At 43.4% G+C, this 20,854-nt stretch overlaps 1 protein-coding gene across 6 annotated transcripts in view; it reads left to right on the top strand.

The window, feature by feature from the left end:
- LHCGR (luteinizing hormone/choriogonadotropin receptor) overlaps positions 1 to 20,854 on the top strand; it is a 57,148-nt gene that overhangs the window by 31,283 nt on the left and 5,011 nt on the right. For 3 of the 6 annotated variants that reach the window (XM_070572706.1, XM_070572707.1, XM_070572711.1), the window contains 5 exons: positions 3,749 to 3,817; positions 8,805 to 8,879; positions 12,748 to 12,933; positions 13,425 to 13,577; positions 16,206 to 16,286. In XM_070572706.1, coding sequence (XP_070428807.1) covers positions 3,749 to 3,817; positions 8,805 to 8,879; positions 12,748 to 12,933; positions 13,425 to 13,577; positions 16,206 to 16,286 — 564 coding nt within the window. Of the gene's footprint in view, positions 1 to 2,389; positions 2,482 to 3,748; positions 3,818 to 8,804; positions 8,880 to 12,747; positions 12,934 to 13,424; positions 13,578 to 16,205; positions 16,287 to 20,854 lie in introns of all 6 variants that reach the window. The other 3 variants (XM_070572708.1, XM_070572709.1, XM_070572710.1) reach the window with 2 other exon arrangements.

A 20,854-nucleotide genomic window follows, 5' to 3' on the forward strand; every position in this document is an offset into this window, starting at 1 on the left:
TTTGGAAAGTTGGGACAAGCAGGACCTGGGCTATTCAAAAAAAAAAAAAAGACATGAGAAATCTCCAAATGCAAAATGTCAGTGTTGCCAACACAGACCGAAGGTGGTTGAGGGCCTTGGTGGGGGCAGCCCAGGCCACTGAACCAACCTGCTCCACCAGAGAAAAGAAAGGCCCCGACTGCAGTGGAGGAGAACAGGAGTTCAGTTAAACAGGTGGCTGCCTTTCATGGAAATCCTGTCGGGAGCATAGAAAGGGAGACTCGACCTCTGTTCTGGCCAGAGAGCTGAAGGCCACTGCCACATACAATAAGAAGAATAATAGGAGCAACACATTAAGCCTTTACTGTGTTCCAGAATCTGTCTAACTCCTTAAGTATGTTTACTGTTTTAATCCTCATAACAGCCTTTTGAGGTCAATATTATTATTATTATTTTTGATTTATTTTTTTTTCTGAGGAAGATTCACCCTGAGCTAACACCCACTGCCAATCTTCCTCTTTTTGTATGTGAGCCACCACTACAGCATGGCAACTGACAGACAAGTGATGTAGGTCCATACCCGGGAACCAAGCCCGGACCGCCGAAGTGGAATGCGCCAAACTTAACCACTAGGCCACTGGGGCTAGCTCTCAATCCTCAATACTACTATTATCATCCCTATTTTCAGATTAGGAAATTGAGACACAGAGATATTAAGTAACTTGCCCAAAGTAACTCAGCTTATAAGTAGCAGAGCTGGGATTCAAGCCCATGTAGTTGGGCTCAGGGCTTGCAGACTTAACCACAAGGGTGCACTTAGAGCAATGACATTGTAAGCCCCATAAAAAAGTATAAAATCCTAATATGTATAAAACTAGGATCAGGGCAGCATAAAACAGTTATGGGTAATGGGCATGCAGACAACTGCTAACAGCTTTGCTTTACTAAGAACAGAACAGAGTAGGGGCTACTCTTTCTTGATCCATTACACTTAGAAGGCAGAGAAAGCAATAAGAGGACTAGACTCTGGACTCAATTCTGACCAACAGACCATCTGATTGGCACAATGGAAATGATGAGAGCTTCATCATCCAAGATATACCCTAGGGCAAGGGGTCCCAAAGTGACATGCCCCAGGCTCACTGGGAGAGCTGTTACAAAAGTGCGTATTCCTGGATACCACTACCAGATTCTGATGCCATAGGTTTGCAGCACAGTCGGTAGGTCCGAGTCTGCAGTTTGGGCAAGCAGCTCCAGGTGACCCTGATTCAGTGGACGGAGGAGAATGCTTTGACAAACACTGGCCTAGAGTCTAAGAAATCCAATTTCAAAGAAGTTCAGAGAAAAGACAGGTGCGATTCCTTCATCTGAAAGAGCTTGCTATAAAGGAATTCACCTCCCCCGCCAAATGACGAGATACTGACAAAGAATAATATTCTAAGAGTAAAATTTTAAAAAAGAATTCCAGTGTGATTGAGCTGCTAAGAAGGCAAGACGGTTGTGTGTAATTACACAGGACAACAGATATAAACCCAGTACCTGTCCCCCCAGATTCTACAATATAAATGGAGAAGGAAAATTATTGACAAATGGCATCCAATAAGCTATTATAAAATATGGTTAAGAGCTAGTGAGTGAAGTTCAAGCTAAGAAGAATTCCAGAAGAAAGCACACGAGAGTGGGGAAGCTGGGGAAGGCTCTTCCTCCCATGGAAGGGGCAAGACTACAGCTCCCCCAGCCCGATGACTGAGCTCCTGCTGGGTAACAGGCACTATGGGAGGCCCGGGGGTTTTATGAAATGAATTAAATCTGCTCCCCTGCTCTCTTTGAACTCGATCTAATAAGGAGACACGACGAATTATTTTGTAATCTCTGCATTTTCTGAATTTCAGTGTTCAAATGTCAGGCTTCGAGCCCCAGCTATATTTATGTATTTACTGGTTTGTCTCAGCTGTGCTGTGGGTTGATGGAAAGAAACCACACATACACACACACACACACAGACATATGTGTAGACATATACACATATACCATAAGATGACATTCCATACTTGTTTTATTTAACAAAGGCTAGAGAAATCTTTCAGACCACAGCCACCTGGAGCCAGAGCAGGTGAAGGATGTATCTAAACTCTTTCTCACCTCGCACTCCCCAGCCTGTCCCTGACATGGCCACGTAGCTGCCAGCAACCCCATAAAGGGAAGCTAGGGTCTTGCCAGATACAGGAGTTTAATTTTATATCTTACCACAGCCCTTTCTCACTTGAGTCTTACATCATTGTTCATAAAGAATTTATACAAATATTTCTATTTTAAGACTGTGGCTACAATTTATAGTAAGAAATTCATCTTACATAGACCCGTTTGTTCATCTAATTGATTTAACATATATTTATTATAATCCTCCCAGGTCCCAGGCACTTTCTAGATGTGGGGGATTCTGCAAAGAACAGAACAATTTGAAATTCTTGCTTTCATGAAGCTTCCATTCTGCCGGGGGAGGTAGATAATGAGCAAGTATAATATAATTGTGGGTCAGATGGTGATAAAGCGACAAAGGAAACATAAATCAAAGAAGGGGTCTGGGGGATGCTGGGATGCTGGGATGCTGGGGATGCTGGGATGCTGGGGAGGGGAGGATGATTGTTTAAAAAGGGTAGCCAGGAAAGGTCACACTGAGAACATGACATCAAACACAGCCCTGCAGGAGGAAGGAGAGGGGGCCATGGGGATATCTTGGGGAAGGAAAGTAAAAATAACAGCAAAACTGATGTGCTAGAAGTAGCCACGGACAAAGTGTTTTCTCATCCCATTTTTACCTGCTGTGGGCTTTAGGCAAGTCACTGTCCTCTCTGAGCCTATTTGCTTCTTTGTAAAATGCAGGGGTGCCACTTGATCCTCTCCAAGTTCCTCTCTGGCTCTCACATCCCAGCATCTGTGTTCTAAGGAGCCTCTTGTGTCTCACACTGAGCAGATGTGTATGTGTATAGATATATATATGCATATGTATACTTATATGTATATAACATACAAAAATGGTGGAAGAAAATTTCTTGAACAGTACTACCCTAATTACATACAACACACTCTAATTAATTTTTCATTTTGTTCTGTTCTACTTCATTTTTTAAAATGCCAATTCCACCCAACTAAATTGATTTCACTATCCATTAATGGGACTTAAGGAACTGTTTACAGACATTGAAATCTTCTTGGTTGTAGAGCGAAATATGGCATCAGCAAAACCACATACTCATCCAAGAGAAAGAAAAGCTAGCTCAGCACTGGAGGCTTCCTCTGCCCTCAGCTTTCAGCAACCCAGAAAGCCCACATGCCCACTGGGGCCTGGAGAGCCAGAGGCGAGACCTGAGTGCTAGTCAGACAGCTCCAGCCTCAAAGCCCAGTGCTGCCACTGCTTTCTTTGACCTTAAGCGAGCTGCACAACACGAGGCTTAGGTTTCTTATCAGTATAATGGAAATGACAATGAGGATTAAATCATAACATATACATAGAACGGCTGGTCAATAGAACGGCAGTTAATACACACTTAATAAATGAGTGATGGTGGTGATGGTGGAGGTGGAGGCAAACTGGAGCAAAAAGAGCAGTTTCATTTCACCAGGCGCTTAGAATCTAAAATGTTAGAGCAACAGAGCTAGATACTGTGAGTGCCAGTAATTATCTTGGTAATATATGTCACAGGAAGAAGAATGTGTGATTCCAAACTGTGTTTCTTTCATTCCTAAACCCTCTCTCTTCCCTCTTCAGCAAACTATATGGAAATGGATTTGAAGAAATACAAAGTCATGCATTCAACGGGACGACACTGATTTCCCTGTAAGTATGTGCTCATTTCCCCAGCTCATGAATAAAAATGAAACATTACTCTGGCTACCAGATCACGTTCAATCTTCAGCAACTAACTCAGGACAAAAATAAACTTTCAAGTGGCTAGTCCTCAGTGTTTCATGCATGTTACTAGGCAACTGGCTGGCTGGAAACCCGAGAGCACCGTGATTTCAAAGATAGATGCAGTCTGGATACATCGAGGTTGACAGTTTGCTGAAATATTCAACACCCTACTTTAGGCTCCTCCATCTCACAGCCTCCATCTCTGGCCCCCTTGCTAAGGCTGATGGTGTGTCAGAGGCAGCACGATTTCAGTGAAGATATTCTTCACCCTGGCCCCACTACAGAGAAATTGGGTAACACCATTTACCAGCCTAATCGGCCACAACAGGCCACTCAGAGTCCCATCTCCCTACTGTGTGTGTTGGTGGCAGGGGGGGCTTTTATGTTCCACAAGGTGAGGGAACCTAGCATTTTCACCACACCCTACCCCAGTCGCCATTGTTAACAGCCTTTCACTCAAAGGAAACAGCCCTACTGTTTCCTTCGTTGTTCCCAACCTCTCCTTCTTTCTACGGCTCCTTTTCTAAAAGTGGCTCATTCACAAAGCTTGTGGGGCTAGGGCCGTTTGAACCATGACAGGGACAGGGTGAGGTGATGATCACCCTACAGTTGTGTATGATAAAAACTAAGAAAAGCTCAACTAAAGCCAAAAGTAAGGAAAATAAACACATGAAAAGGCTTTTATAATAGATAAGTCGTATAAACCATGGTCTATACCAGTGCCTCTCAAACTTTAACAGATGTAAGAATAACGTGGAGATTGTTAAAACAGAGATTCCCAGGCCCCACCCCCAGAGACCTTGATTCAATGGGTCTAGGGTAGGGCCTGAGAATTTGCACTTTTAACAAGCTCCCAGGAGATGCTGGTGCTGCCAGTCTGAAGTTGAGTAGCATAAGCCTAGACAATATACTATTTATTTTAACTATAGATTTTAATCAAAGACCCTATTATACTTATACCATGCTGTTTAGCTTGGTGACCAAGAGAACAGAACTAAGAGTCACTGACTGTGACTCAAACTCCAAACCCATTATTTATCAGCTTGACCTTGAGCAAGTTGCTTAATCTGTCTTAGCCACAATGTTCTCCTCCATCAAATGGAGCTGCCAATAAGCTTGTTTTGAGGACACCCCCACCAATGAAAAGGTCTGTTTTGTATCCTCAGCCTGGCACAGAGTAGGTGCTCATTTATTAATTATTTACTACATTACATGGTTAATTAATTATGGATGAATGATAATTAAATAAGGTTATATTTTTATGCTCTTAGCACAGGTCTGGCATATACTAAGGGCTCAAGAAATGGTAGCTTTTTAAAAGTTGTCCTTCCAATCATGGAGTGAATTTCCCTCATTTTCTTGTTGACTTGAATTTAACAAAGGGTTCACTCTAGCCAACTGAATCTGGTTCTGCCAAATTTAAGTCAGATGCATCTCCCCTCCCGGCACAGTACTCTCAGATGCCCCATTCCATTATCCACTCAACAAGCGTTCGCCAAGCATCAGCTGTGTTTAAGGAACAGGCTATATTTGGAGGGGAAATGAAGATGCATAAGCCCTGGTGTTTGCTCCGCAGGAGCTTACAGCCTAGAAAGAAGCATCTCCAAATGGTACATAAACTGCACTCTAAGTAGTAACTAAAACAGAAGGCAAAGCATGACACCTGCCCTGAAAGACAGAAAGTCCTCCGAGATTGCAAAGGCAGAAGAGAAGGAATTAGAGAAAGCCTCGTGAGAGTAGACTTTGAGCTGGGCCTAACCTGGACAGGCAAAGATGGAAGGAAAATGCATTCTGGGCAGAGGACAACAAAAAGAATGGCCCAGAGGAGGAAGCATGGGATGTGTTCATAGACCAGCAAATAGTATCTTTTAGAAAGTTCTAGATGTGGGTTAGAGACAAAGCAAGAAAGGCCTTAGATGCCAGAGTAAAGAATTTGGACTCTCTACTGTAGAAAATGAGAAGCCATTGAAAGTTCTGGGATGGGAAGTGTGAGAGGGGTGCGTATGGAGGGTTCATCTGTCAGTAGGGAGGACAGAGGATTGGAAGGGGCAGGCCAGAGATGGAGACACAGACATCAGGGTTATCTGAATAGAGGGGGTGGCTGAAGTCCTTTGTGACTGACGTCACCTGGACAAGGGGAGAAAATAAGAGAACTGAATATAAAATTGGGAGGAAACAAGAGATGAGGAAGAGAAGCCAGAGCAAAAACAGACAGATGTGGGAGGAAGACCTCCTCCCTGGAAGGTCAAGGAAACTAAGACTTCAGGAGGGAGGGCCGTGGCTGCAGTGTCTCAGTGGCTTTGGAGATGCCAAAATAGTTGTGGACATCGAAAACTCCAATTAATCAAGATTCCATATTCCCCACATCTCATTGTTGCGAGAAAGAGGAAACCAAGAACACAAATCAGTTTGCCAAGAACACACATCAATTTCATTCATTTATTCATTCAACAAACACTTATTAAGCATCACCAATATATTAGGCACTATGTTAGGTGCTGAGTCTGCAATGATAGAGTGGAGTCTCCGCCCTCATGACGTTTCTGTTCCAGCAGAAGAGATAGACAAAAAGACAAGTAAATAAATGAATGTATTGCAGGTAGTGATGTGTACCCTGAAGGAAATAACCTGTTACTGAGATCTGCAAGAACACAAGGTGTGACTGATTTTAGGTTAGGTGCTCAGGGATAGCCTCACCAAGGATGTGATATTTAGGCTAAACCTAAAGGATGGCAAGAAGTCCACTCTGGCAATAGTGAGGGGAAGAGCGTTACAGAAAAGGGGAGCAGCATACGCAAAGGTCCTGAGTTGGGAAAGAAAAGAAGTTGATGAGCTCCAGGTATTGAGAAGAGGCCAGTGTGGCAAAGGGAAGACAGGTATGAGATAAACCTGAAGACGGAGATGGACCAATGCAGAACTGAGGGGCCTTGGAAAGGTGTTGGAATTCATTCTAAGGGCAAGGAGACCCACTGAAGGATTTAAGCAGGGAAGGGGAAGTAGTTTTCAAGACCATTAAGCAAAATTTTCAAACTATATATTCAGCCCAGTTTCTGACACCTTCCTCGTAAATAGGCTTGTCCAAAGTTGTTCAGAACAATGACACCAAAGCCCTGCAAAGTTCTCAAACCCGCCGGTTCCTAAGGCAGGACAGGGTGGGGAGGATCAGCACCTCCAGGCGGCCCAGAGTCAGTGCCTCCCATCCCCAGAGCACCCCACTTGGGAAAGCTTTGGGTGGAGTTTGGGGGTTCGCCCACTCTCCAAAGGTCATCCTAGCCGTGCACCTCACCTGAAGGGCCATGTCACTGGGAGACACCCAAAGTGCCCCCAGGAAAATGCGGCAGTTGAATTTATTTTTGACCAAGTTACACAATGCAGAGTTATCAGTATACAGAAAGAGCTTGTTTTAATGAAACATGCAAAATGCTCTGTCATGAAATTTGAACAATTACTTTGACCTGGCTGATATGAAGATTATTTGCTCACAGAGCCCGGTTTCAACGAGGTATGACCATAGCCGAACATAATGAAAACAAACCCAATCAGGGAGAAGAGCCATGGAGGTTTGAGAAGGAAAATTTCTTTTGATTTAGATTTTAAACAGCAGTTGACGCTGACAACCTCATCTCTTTGAAAATGGAAATACTCCCAGGGGATGGGCCGATGTGAGACGGGTGCATTCTGATGAAAGGGCTGAGGGATTCCAAGGAAAGTGCTTAGTGGAAGCATGTGGAAAACAGCCACCCAGGGAGTGAGAGGCAGGGGCTTTTGCAGTTAGTAAATGGCAGGCGTGATGTGGAGACATGCAGAAGGACGATAAAGAAGACGTAAAGCTGAGATGAGCCAGGTAATTACCGAGGCATCCCGCAGGGGAGGGGTGGCTGTTGTGCATCCGTTTTGTCGTGTAACACTGTAACAGTGGTGCAGAAGAATCATGTTCCCATACTCAAAATCACCAACGACAGAGGGACACTATGCCTACTGTGTCCAGGGTTTTCCAGAATGCTCTTTCAGTCACTACCCTTCTCTTAGAAAGTGCTCAAAAGAAGGCTGGCAGGCCTGAGCCCAGGACCTCCTCTCCCAGCACCCTTGTCCGCCCAGAGAAGGTCCTGTGTTTGCAGACACCAGCGTCAGGGCCCAGACAGGAAGCTGCTCTGCAGGGTCAGGCTTGAGCTGCTTTAAGGTAAAGGGAACAGAAGCCCTCAGGTAGCCACTGCCCAGAGCAGCTTTTGGCTTCTGCCACCATCTTAAGAGCAGTGGCCCTAACCATTTTGTGTCCACAACATGCACACTTGGCGATGATCATAAACACAGCACAGACCCCGGGGACACCGAGGGTACGGGGCAATTTTCTACACAGGCTGTCCTTCCTCCCCCTTCTCACCCACTGAGAAATGCATATCTGAAAGAAAAGAATGCAATTAACACTGTGAAAGAGGTAACTGAATGGACCCTACTTTTTCTTTTTAAGTAAAATATTTGCAAATTTCGGTATATTACGATTAACAAACGGAGACCTCCAAGGTCAGGGCAGCTGAGAGCCTGAGACAGGGCTGGCTGCACTTCCACCCGCGGCCTTGAACACTAGAGCAGCATTTTCATCCTTGCCCCGCTGTCTGGTGGTAAACCTCCGTAACTCCAGGACAGCAGGGGGTGAGTGCTTTTAGTTGTAGGACAAAGGGTTCCCCCAAGCAGTGGGAAACTGCAGAGGAAAGGTGGGGCCGAACACACACTCCAGCAAGTTCACAATTCACCAAGCACTAGTGTGTCTTTTTTCCACTTTACCTACAGCCCCCACTTGTGCCCTCTGACCTGAGCACCATGCACACAGGCTGGTCCAAACATGTGTGTACACAGCTATGACTGGGTACACGTGAGGTGCAAACTCCACTAAGGATACTGTCCTTCCCCACAGGGAGCTAAAGGAAAATGCCCAGCTGGAGAAGATGCACAACGGAGCCTTCCAGGGGGCCACAGGGCCCAGCATCTTGTGAGTACAGTGCTGCTGCCTCCCCTCCCCACCCAGTGCACCCCAACAGGCCTGCGTAGGGTGTCCAGTCACATTGTCCCCAGCCCCGTTTGTGGGGCATCAGCCTCTGCGTGTGAAAGGGCTTCCATAACAAAGCACCACAAACTGTGGGGCTTAGACGACAGAACAGTATTGTCTCATGGTTCTAGAGGCAAGAAGTCCAAAATCAAGGTGTCGGCAGGGTTGGTTCCTGCTGGGGGCTGTGAGGGAAAGATCTGTTCCAGGCCTCTCTCCTTGCTGCTGGTAGTTCCTCTGGTTGTGGCAGTATGACTCCAATCTCCACATGGCATTCTGTGTGTGTATGTCTGTCTGTCTGTCTCAAAATTCCCCCTTTTTATAAGGATATCAGTCATATTGGATGAGGGTCTGTCCTAATGAGCTCATTTTAACTTAACTACCTCTGTAACAACCCTATTGATAAACAAGGTCACATTCTGAGGCACTGGGGGTTAGGACTTCAACATACGAATCTGGGGAGACAATTCAACCTATAACACCAAATATGGAGGGCCGCCTCATGTGCTGCCCACCTGGCACCCACTCATGACAATCCAAAGCCAGAGATCAGATTTGCCCAGGGCCTTGGCTGGACAGGGCTGCACTGCTGTGTGTCAGACTTTCTGAGGGTGCAAGGAGCAGAGCCAAGTTCCCCCAGTTAATGGGAGTTTAGTGTAAGGACACGTATGAAAATTAAGAGGAACAGCAAACTGAAACAGTCGTGTCCTGACAAAGCCCTGGGAAGCCTGGGACATCTTACAGGAAACAACTGTAGCTGCCATCAGGCCTCAGGGAGAAATGCACAGGGTTCCAGACCCTCTGCAGATCTAACACAGGGTCACCTCAGCACCCTCCACAGAGGCGCTGGCCCATTACTCCCTACCTAGTACACTGTTACGCATTCAACAACCATTGACTGAACACGTCCTGTTCACCAGGCACCACACCATGCTGAAGAGACAGTGGTGAGCAAAACAGCTCTGGTCCCTGCCCCTAAAGAGATTATAGTCATGTGAGGGGGACAACAATAAGCAGGCACATAATTTTAAAATGAGAAAAGTGCTAGAAAGACAGTGAGCAGTGTAACTCAGTTCATCTGTTTGTTTATTCATTCATCATTTATCCAATAACTACTTTATAGGTCCATACTATGTGCTAGCCACAGGATCAGGCATCAGGAAAATAGCAGAGAATATGAAAAGATGAACATCTCTGCCTTAACAGAATGGGGGAAGACAGACAAGGATCAAATAAATAAATAAAATATGTAGTATGCCAGATGGTGTTGGTTACAGAGGAGAAAAATTCAGTTGCTTGGAGAAAAGGAGTTCCAGGGAGGGCAAGCTACCATTTTGAAGAGGATGGTCAGAGAAGACTATCCTGAAAAAGTTTCACCTAAGCAAACATCTGAAAGAGGTGAGGGAGCAAGCGATGTGGATGTCAGCGGGAAGAGCGTTCCAGGCAGAGGGAATGGCAAAAAGAAAGGCCCTGAGGCAAGAACTTGCCTTGTACTATCTGAAGAACAGAAAGAAGGCCAGTGTGGCAGAGTGAGCAAAGAGGAGAGTTCTAGAACGTAAGGACAGAGAGGTTGCAGAGAGCCAGGTCATGGAGGGCCTTGTAGCTATTATGAGGATTTGCCTGTTCTCTAAGTGAGATGAGAAGGCTTTAGGGTTTTGAGCAGCGGAAAGAATGAACTGACCCAGTTATTCTTTATATCCTAGCTCTTGATAGTATCAACTCATGATTCTGCCTACTTTCTATCTCCAACCATTATATAAACTCCAAACTCTATCGACTTAGCTCTTGCCACTATCAACTCCTGACTCTCTCTTCCTGACTCCTATCCACTATCACCTCTTGACCCTGTCTTCTTCCTACCCCACCACTACCAACCTGACTGTATCTAGTTCCTAGCTCCCACCACTATCAACTCCTGAATTCAACTGCTTCCCAGCTCCTGCCACTATCCATGCTGACTCCGTCGACTTCTTATTTCCTGACACCATCAACCCCTGACTCTTTCTGCTTCCTAACTCCCGCCACTAAAACTCCTGACCTTCTCCATGTCCTGACTTCTGCCACTATCAATCCCAGCTCTTTCTGCTCTCCACTCAACCTCATGACTTCTACTTTATGGCTTCTACTTGTGAGTACAGTGCTCCTGTACTCCTGCTTTCTCTGCCATCTCTCAGCTTCTGCCACCCTACCCTAGGGTCCCTGTCTGTATGTCTCATATTCAAAGTACACCAGACTCAGAATCTTACAGGTTGGTTGAATACTCTCCAGTCTAGTACAGCCTGTAGGCAGAACTCTTACAGCAAGCTGGCCACTCACTTGGCCACTGGACAGCTGAAGAGCGTTGCCTCTGGGCCAGGCACAGGACATGACAGAGCTGGTGTGGTCACAAGGCCCCCTATAAGACAGTCTTCTTGAAGAGCTGCTCGGTCAGCCTGCGTAGAAATTACTGGGAGTACTGCAGGCACCTGCACTGTCCTGTTCAGAACAGTGGGGCCAGACCTACATCTCTTACTTCCCAGACAGTATTCTCATTACACCCTTAGGATTTAAGTGGTGTCTCTAAGGGTTCCTTCCACCCACACCCCAAAAATATTTCCCCCACTGGTCTGTCACTGAGACTGAAAATCTATTATCAGAGATTCACTTCTTTGTAATGAGACCTTGTCATTTCTAGAATCCTAGTTTAAAATATATCCTCACCACCCCCACGCCCCAAAAAAACCAAAAAACCCACGAGGCCTACAAAGAGTCACATTTTCGATCTCTAACACATCTGAGATAATAACTCTATAAAGCAGAATGAGAACACTGGTTACCTAAATCGACAAGGGCACAAAAACAGCAAAAGTGTGCCGCCCGTGAGGCAAATTCTGCTGCCTTTATTGTTCCAGCAAGGGTCTACACTAGTAGTCGCTCCATGTTGTCAAGTTCATCTGCCCATCAATCACCTCCTGACCCCTCCCATGTGCTGGGCAGGAAGTACTGAGGCAGTTTGCTGAGGGAGTTGTGCTGCTGGGGAAGTTTCATGGGGCATCAGCAGCAGCTGCTTAGAAGATGGACAGAATGTTTAAATTCCCGCTGACACCGACTGTTCTTCCTCCTCATATTTAACTTGTTTGGAGTCTTCTTGGACGATGCCTCAAGTCTAGAAAAACCAAGGAATTCAGGACCTTGTTTACACTTGAGCTTTCTACACAGTTCTGATGTCATAGCCGAGTGTCTGCTTGCTTTGGACTGATGAATCCGGTTTGCCTTTCGAGAACATGTATTCCTCTTCCCAGGTAGATGATGGCCAATGCCACACAGCAGCTCTTAATAGCATAACCAGCCTGTGCTTCATGAAAACCTACCCTGCAGGGCTTGACCAATCAAAGACCAAGGCATCTAAAGCCCTGAATATTTTCCCCTAGAGTAGAGCTCAAAAGCTGATGTCACTGCATGTGCCTGCTGTCTCATAAAGCAAGTAGTTATTTCACTTCTGCTAAGTGGAAAGAGGTAGAGGGAGGGTGGGAGAGGGAGAAAGGAATCAGGAGAGGGAGAGAGAGAAATGCTAATGAACCTATGGCAGGTACAAGGAGCTATATTCAACCTTGAAAAGAATAATGGGACACTTAGGAGAGAAAAAAAACCACAGCATCACTTTTTGAATTTAGATCCTAATGAGAATACTGAAATGGAGAATTAGTAGAAAGGCAAGATGGAGAAAAGATTCCTTAGAACCTGGAATGATATTATGGTTGAGAAGACATTTCATTCAATGAATCAAAGGTACAAAATAAATAAATAAAAAGCCTTTCTCTCTTTTATTTTTCAGGGATATTTCTTCCACCAAACTGCAGGCCCTACCTAGCTATGGGCTGGAGTCCATTCAGACGCTAATTGCCACATCATCCTATTCTCTAAAAAAATTACCGTCAAGAGAAAAATTTACCAATCTCCTGGCTGCCACACTGACTTACCCAAGCCACTGCTGTGCTTTTAGAAACTTGCCAACAAAAGAGTAAGTAAAACACAAAAGGTAAAGCCTGCCAAGCTGTGGCAAACTCAGCTTTGAAAATAGTCAATTGGTTGACAGCTCCCTGCCCCTTCACTCCCTGCCTTCTAGAACAATTCTGTAGCCATGGGGTCACTTTCAGATAGACAAGAAGAAAACAAACCATCTTGTTTCCTCCAAAACCATCAGTTTTGGAAACTGATTCCAAACAGCCAATTTAACCTGCAGCTAGAAGACCTTTGTAGCCTCTGGGCTAATTGAATTATAGCCTTAAATTAGGCTATAATTGCAGTTGCAAAATGGAGTACAAAACTGACATCTCAAAGATCAATTAGCTCTAGTCCTCATCAGAAAGCAGCATTTTTAAAGAAGTGGGGGAAGTAGGCTCAAGAGGGTAAATTTTACCTAACATCTTAATCTTTAATAAAAAATGGACACAAAACACTACAAGTTTTGCGTTTTGTTGCTGTTGTTTTAAGCTATTTCTCTCCCAGCAGAAGACCATCTTCCATTTCAGAACTGAATCCTAGCTCCCTAATGATGAGCTTAGTGTGGGAACAGAAAAGGCACAAGTTCCTGGCTGGTTCGTGTCCAGTGGGGGCATCTGACCTATTCAACTGGTTCACTTCAATCCAGAATGGAATGACAGGGTGTGCATGATTTCATTCTTTCCTTAAAGCATTGTTTTCCAGACCTTTTTGACTGAGAGGCATACTAAAAGATACCTTTTTTACATTGCAACCCAATACACATCACATATGTCACTGAAAAAAAAAAAAGCAATCCTTAACTTTTTATACATGATACACTCTGATATTTTCTTGTCAATTTCACTCTATTTTATTTCACATTTGTTTGTTTTTAATGCTACCCTTGATGCAATCTGTTGTTTTCATGACCCGCTAACAGGTCACAACATACAGCTGGGAAAACATTGCCTTATAGGGATATCACGCAGCCTAAAAAGATAATCTCAATCAATTAATTAGATGAAGCACTGAGAGAATGACACCAGGATGCTGCTGTCTTTGTTTGGAATCAACCCTTTTATAATTAATCACCCAGCCTGTATTATTATATACCTGCTCTGTGCCTTGCATGGGTACATGCAGGATTATCCAAAGCTTTTGAGGTAACCAAAAGGACAAACCACTCCCATGCTCAGAGAGCCATTAAATGAGCTTCAAAGAACATTAACTGAGCACCTACCACGTTTCAACACTGTGCAAAAGTCTAAAGATGCAAAGATGAGTGAGAGCTCATCTCAACCCTCACAGAGTCACAAACAGCTATGTGGGGGCAACACACATGAAAGCCAATGTTTAAGTTCAATACAGCAAATGTTATGATAGAGCTGAGAACAGAACAGAGTGTTCCAGGAGCACAGAGGAAGAGCTTCTAAATGGCAGCAGGGCTTATGGAAGGCTTCCTGAGGAAGTAACTTCTGCTGAGTCTTGAGAAACAGGTAGGAGTCGGCTAGACATGTGTGGGGAAAAGCATGCCAAGAAGACAACATAGATTGTGTGAAGACACAAAGGCAAGAAACAGTAGGATGAAAGTCAGTGAGAAAAGCTGAAGCAAGTACACTTATGGGTCCATGGAGGAAGATAAGTGAGGAAAGGAAACCCGGGAGAGGTGGACTATGATGGGCTCTGAGTGCCACGCCAAGTTGCTCAGAGGATGGGGAACCCCTGAAGAATTTAAAGCCAAATTATTCAAATTTGCTTTTGTAAAATATCACTCTGGCAGCAGGGTGGAGAATGAGTTAGAAGTGAGCAAACTGGTGAGAGACCAATTAGGAGAATTACACAGACACTGGTTTATGATAAAGCTGATTCTGGACACCTCCAATTTTGTGGCAAAGAAGTCACCTCCCTTCTGAAATTACTGACATATAAAAACTTCAGTTCAGGGGTTTTTTATTCCAGTAGATGAAAGAGACTAGCTCTGGGTAAAAAAAAAAAAAAGTGGGATGGAGGGTGATCATGAAATTGTGGGCCAGTATCAAAGTGAGATGGGAATGTAGCATGCAGAGGTTATTGTGATTGAGATTACAAGCATTAACTGAGCCCGTCCGTACCCCTAAAGCTCCAGACCTTGGACGCTAGTGAGGATGGAGCAGTGAAGCTGGGCCAATGGAATGTTTGTGCAAATTCTGAGTCAGCCCTCTGCCCTGCAGCTGCTGAGCCTGGATAACGCACAGCTGCCTGGGCAGATGGCCCCAAAGACCTCCTTGGTATCTATGATTAAAATTTCAAAAAAGATAAGAGTAGATGGAACCCAGTGCTATCATCTGAAGGCCAAGAACAACCACATTTCCTGTTAACTGTAGATTGGTTCACACACACTATCTCGAAGTGTCAGATACAGAGCCAGCATTAAACATACACACACACATAATTTGATCCAAATTTGAAGATTTATAATTCTCACCCAAAATAACAAGCTGATTAATTTTTGAAAGTGAGTCCAATAGGTCAAATTGTTCTGATATATTCTCCACCTCCCTGCTTTTGTACAAAGTCATTCCTACAAGGAATTGTCTTATTAATATTGGAGGAGAAGAATGCAGCTCGTGTCGCTTCATTTCTCCTCCCTCCTCAGGAAAGGCTGAAGCTCTCACAGCCTGCTCTCCTTTCTTCCGTTTCTTCACTCAGTTTTCCTTTGTGCCTCCCTTTGGTTTCATCTTAGGAATACAAGCCTTCTTTTAATTTTTTGACATTTTCCCCCTTTCCATAGGCTAAACTTCTTAGAGAAAAAGATGGAGGAATGAGAATCACCCACATATATTTCTGCACATGAGCAAAAAAAAAAAAATGCAGAAAATTCACATAATAATTTCAGGTCCGGTATCTTCAAATCCTTACACAAGAGATTCCCAGCTACAATTCAAAGCCATGAATGGTTATTTGTTCATCAAGGCCGATGTGGTGAGGAGAGTGAGGAAGAGCAAATGTTAATATACCAGAAAGGTAGCTTTTAATGAGCACTGAAAAATCCGTGATTCAGTATGACAAATTTAAGTTTTTTCATCTCTAGAGCCCACACAAAACACTTGGCATTCAGAAGCATTTTATCTAAGCTGGAAGCGCTCTAATGACAATTCGGAAGCCTTTACTGTCTCCCCAGGAAGCATTTCAGTTAGGACAATGGTGCAGAACACGACACTGGTGTAATAGGTAAAGAATTTGGATGAACAAAGCATAAACAGACATGATCAGGTTTAGTTTAAAGACCAAAAGCTCAACTGCCTTTTTTTTTCACCTCTTCTCTTTCAGACAGAATTTTTCATTTTCCATTTTTGAAAACTTTTCCCAACAATGTGAAAGCACAGCAAGGAAACCAAATAATGGAACACTGTAAGTATTTGCATGCAAAGAAACTCAGGGAGCCATATCTCATTCTGTGTGCACCTTATTATTATCAGTGCCAACTATTTTCTTTTGATAAAAGTCTTGGTTGGGGGCATGTTTGCAAAGCATTTTATAATAGCTTTAAAGTGAGAATTTTTCTTTGTAAGTGACATCCAGTTGATCAGGTATCTCTTTCAACTGGTCAAAAAAAAAAAAAAAACGCTTTAAAAAATGTACCTACATGTTCATTCTACAATTATATTAAATTCTCCTCAGAAATTAAAATTTTATTTGCAGGTATTTTGATGTCACTAAGGGCTTGTTTAAGTCATAGCTTCATTTGTAGGAGTTTTCACTAGTCACATGGTCAGCACTCCACAAAGATTAACTGATTGTAGACATGGCTTCTTGAAGTAGCCTCTGCCTTCAAAGAGACTTAGGCCACCTTGACCACTATGCTCTGGAGCTTAAACATATTCATCTTGAATGCTATCACTAACATACACTGGATGGGAGCTATATTTCTATTCTATTGACTGATCTTTTTAACATTTTTCCTGGCTGTTTGGCATTTCACATACCTTCAAATGTAAAAGAGCAAGCCTCAGAAGATAATCCCAGTGTCCCGAGGCCACATTTACTGCGACTTAGAAGTTTCATTATTCCCCCCATGTGTCCTTCAGGCTACAAACCCAGATGCCCTTCTAGGATACCCTGCCAATCTCCATTCTCTCTTCTACATCTTTTCTCTTTTTGTCCCCCATCAATCTGCAAGTTATCCAGAGGCAGCAGGGTGAAATGATGGAAGGACCCTGGGCTTTGGGGCTCCTCAGGGTTGGATATGAATCCTTGGCAGTAATGTTCCTGTAACACTGGGTATCCCTGGACAATACTTACCTTTTTTGAGACTTTTTTTCCTCATCCGTAAGAGACAGCAGAAATATCACTTGGCTTTCAGAATTGTGAGAGTGGAGGGAATTGTTGAAGAATGTGACAGCTTCTAGGGTACATTATAAATATTATAGTCTGTATTCTTCTTTTCTTTTTCTTTCATTTAGGTCTGACACCATCTATCCTCCAGTGTTCCTTTCCTCACCCTTTCCACTCTTCTCTCTTGATATTCTCTCCATCAGTGACCTTCCACATAACTCTTTTGCAACCATATGGCTTTTTCCTCTCATCAACAGGAAGCTGCTTCTGGGTACAAGTCAAGGGTAGCACCGAGGGGTGGCTTGAGGGAGGGGAGACTTTAGCCCACTCTCAATAATCCTCAGCAACCCCCACCCCAAGCCTTCCCCAGTGAGCACACGATCCTGAGTTTGCTATGCTAACACTGCTTTAAAACCAGCCTCCTAATCTCCAGCATCCCCAAAACTACTTGAAATTAATCTATGATCTAAATAAAAAGAGTGTGCTTCCTGCAAAAACATTTTTTATGATAAATCTTCTTCCCCCCTTCTCACCAGATTGCTATTTCTGAGTCCCTGGAGTTCAGAAATTCTAGAGCTAGCCACTAAGCCTTACCTACTCTCCCCAAGACATCATGGTGTCCTTACTGCTATGACTGGCCCCATTGTCCTCCTAAAACTCCTGTCTTTTCTCCCTTCATTGTTCATTGTGACCGGGGCAGTGGTGCTACTGCTTCTCCTTCCTCTGACTCAATATTGCTCAGCCCGTGCGAGTCCATTCACACACCCTGCATAGCTTTCAGAACTAAAGACAGCTCCGTGCTGGGTTTGTCAATAAGCATGATGCTGCCCTCAGGAGCCATCCCAGGACACAAATGCAAGTAGCAGCAGGTAGGTATTTGGTCTTAAGACAAATCACCAAGGAGAAAAACTGCTAGACATATGCCCAGGAGGGCAAAAAAAGAAAGGGCAAAGGACCAGGGGAGTGGGAGAGGGAATATGTTTGACCTCTTATTAATATAAATTTATTCAGAAATCATAGCAGGATTTTTAGAAGCTTTGAATTAGTGCTTCTAGCAGCTGAAGTCATTTTGAGAAGGGGAAAGGAGTAAGGGAAATTAAGGCATTAATTAAGAGAAATTAAGTTTTCACCTGATTTAATAAAGCCATTATTTTGTAGGAATCATCCAGGGAACTTGCTTAAAATGCAGATTCCTGGGCCCTGTCCCTGCAGAGTTTGATCCAGGATTTGAGGTAAAGCCAGGAATCTGCATTTTAACAAACACTCTGGGGATTCTGATGGCAGTGGTCCAAGGACCACTCTTTGAAAAACACTACGAGACAATGAAGTCAAGGAAGGACCCCTGGACTAAAGATATGAAGACCTAGTGCTGAGGGACCTGAGGCAAGTCTCTTATCTCCTTTAATCTAGTTTCCTTACCAATAAGACGATGGGTTCAATGAGATGTTCTTCACGGACCTTTCTAATGCTAAGAAATGACCTTTTTCTTTAGTCATTCTTTATAACCACTCTATCTCTTTTAAGATTAAAAAAAAGGTAATTATATTGATGTGCATGAGATGAGGACAAACAAATGTGCTACTTACATTTAATAATAAAGCAGATGAGGTTCCTATGCAGTCTTCTGTGCCTAGCAGCACAGTTCCAAACTGATTTCTATGATATTCTAGCACCTTTTTGGAGTCCTAGGTCATAGATTTCTTTTGCTTTTTTACCTCTGTGTTCTTCCCTTCAGTAACTGTATTGCTCAAATATGTCATTTCATCCACTCACTGAATTGGGTACATGCTTCTTTATTCAGAACATGAGAAACTAAGTTTTAAGATAGAGAAAAATACTCTTTCAATGTGTAAGAAATCCTAAGGTGAAATATATATTTGTAATGGTCCTGACAGAAAAATTATGCCCATTTCTCCAGCTCGCAAGATTATATTAGCAGACTGTTAGCAAAGGGGAAATTTGTTGAGCCTGCATGCATCATATTGTATGCACTCATTGTCCCTATATCCTCTCAGAGCCAGGATCACTCGGGTTTGTTCATTCCACAAACATTTATTGAATGGATACTCTGAGCCAAAAGTATGTGAGGCACTGAGATTTCATAAATAAATAAGACGTAGTCCCCTAGCTTCAAGGAGCTAATACTATTGAAGAGGACAGACACGCATCATCAACACGGTTTGATGATTACAATAGTACTGAAGTGCAGCTATGGCAGAGAGAAGAGGGGATAAATTCCCTGGAGGTGTAGAATGAAAAAAGGCTTCACAGAGGAGCTTATCTTTAAGGATGAGGAGGAATTCACCAGAGTGGTGAGGAGAGGAAGGGAAAAAGAAGAAACAGCACATACAGAGGGATCAAACAGCAGAACTTATTCTGAGAGCCACAAGTCTTTCATGTGACCAAAGGGAAGGATGTACACGGGATTTGCAAGAGATAATTATAAGAATCCCTAACATTCACTGAACATTTAATATGTGTCAGGTGCTATTCTAAACATCCTACATGAGTTCGTGCATTTAATCCTTAGCACAACTCTAACGAGGGAGGTATGATTATTATCCCTATTTGGCAAGTGAAGAACTTGAGACACAGAGATGTTAAGTAACTCTCCCAGGTTTACAAAGCTTATAAAGACTGGAGCCTGGGCAGGCTTGCTCCAGAGCCTATGTTCTGAATTGTGCAGCACTACTCCTTCTTAGAGATGAGACTGGAGAAGGAGGCAGAACCCAGACAAGGAGGGACCTGGAGATCATCATAAGGAGTCTGGATCTTATCCCACAGCCAATGAGAACCTAGGGAAAATTTGAATTAATAGATTTGTGCTTAAGAAAGGCCATTCCAGGAGGAATGTACAGATGGACTGGGAGAGGGCTAAAATTGGAGGAAGGATACCAGGAAGAAAACTAATGTCACTGTCCTATAAGAGAGGATGCAAACCTGAACTCAAGCAGTAGCAGTAGGGTTGGGAGGAAGGAAGTGGCAGAGGTGGGACTGTTCCCTCACTAGGGACAGAATCCCTCTTCAGTCCACTCTCTGAATTTGACTCATACCCCTAAGAAGTATCTGTTTTCACCATTTCTTCCTATTGTCCACGACCATATTCTTCCTATGCTCCTAGGTTTCTAGTAATCTATCTTTGGCTTGGTTTCTATTTCTCAACTGGGCTATCTGATTAGCCAAGGACTTAAGTGTAAGCAAGTCCACCAGTAGCTGACAATCCTCAACAATGCCAACCTTCCAATCCCATTTGTCTTCTACCACAGACAAACAGCTTGATAGCAGTTTGGTTGGCAATGAAATGAGATAAATAGCTAAGAAAATGACAAGAAAGTATTCTTTTAGATTTAGCAAGCATATATTGTGGCTCTAAATTTGTTTTCCAAAGAAAATCATCCTCTGTAAACAGCTTCATTAAGTCTTTGCATCAAGGTGTAAAATCTATATATATAAAGAAGTCTAAATGGCTTTTCATTCCCTTCTTTACAAACTCCTACATCAATTCAGAGTTCTCAGATAATTTAACAAATAAATGTAAGACTGAGGCTATTCTGGCTTTGTTTCCTTTTGTTTCTTAGGCTTTAAGAAAACACTAAGGATGATTCTTGAATTTTTTTTAATACCCCAAAATGATAAGAAAAAAA

The sequence above is a fragment of the Equus przewalskii genome, chromosome 14 (assembly GCF_037783145.1).
Source record: "Equus przewalskii isolate Varuska chromosome 14, EquPr2, whole genome shotgun sequence".
NCBI lineage: Eukaryota > Metazoa > Chordata > Mammalia > Perissodactyla > Equidae > Equus > Equus przewalskii.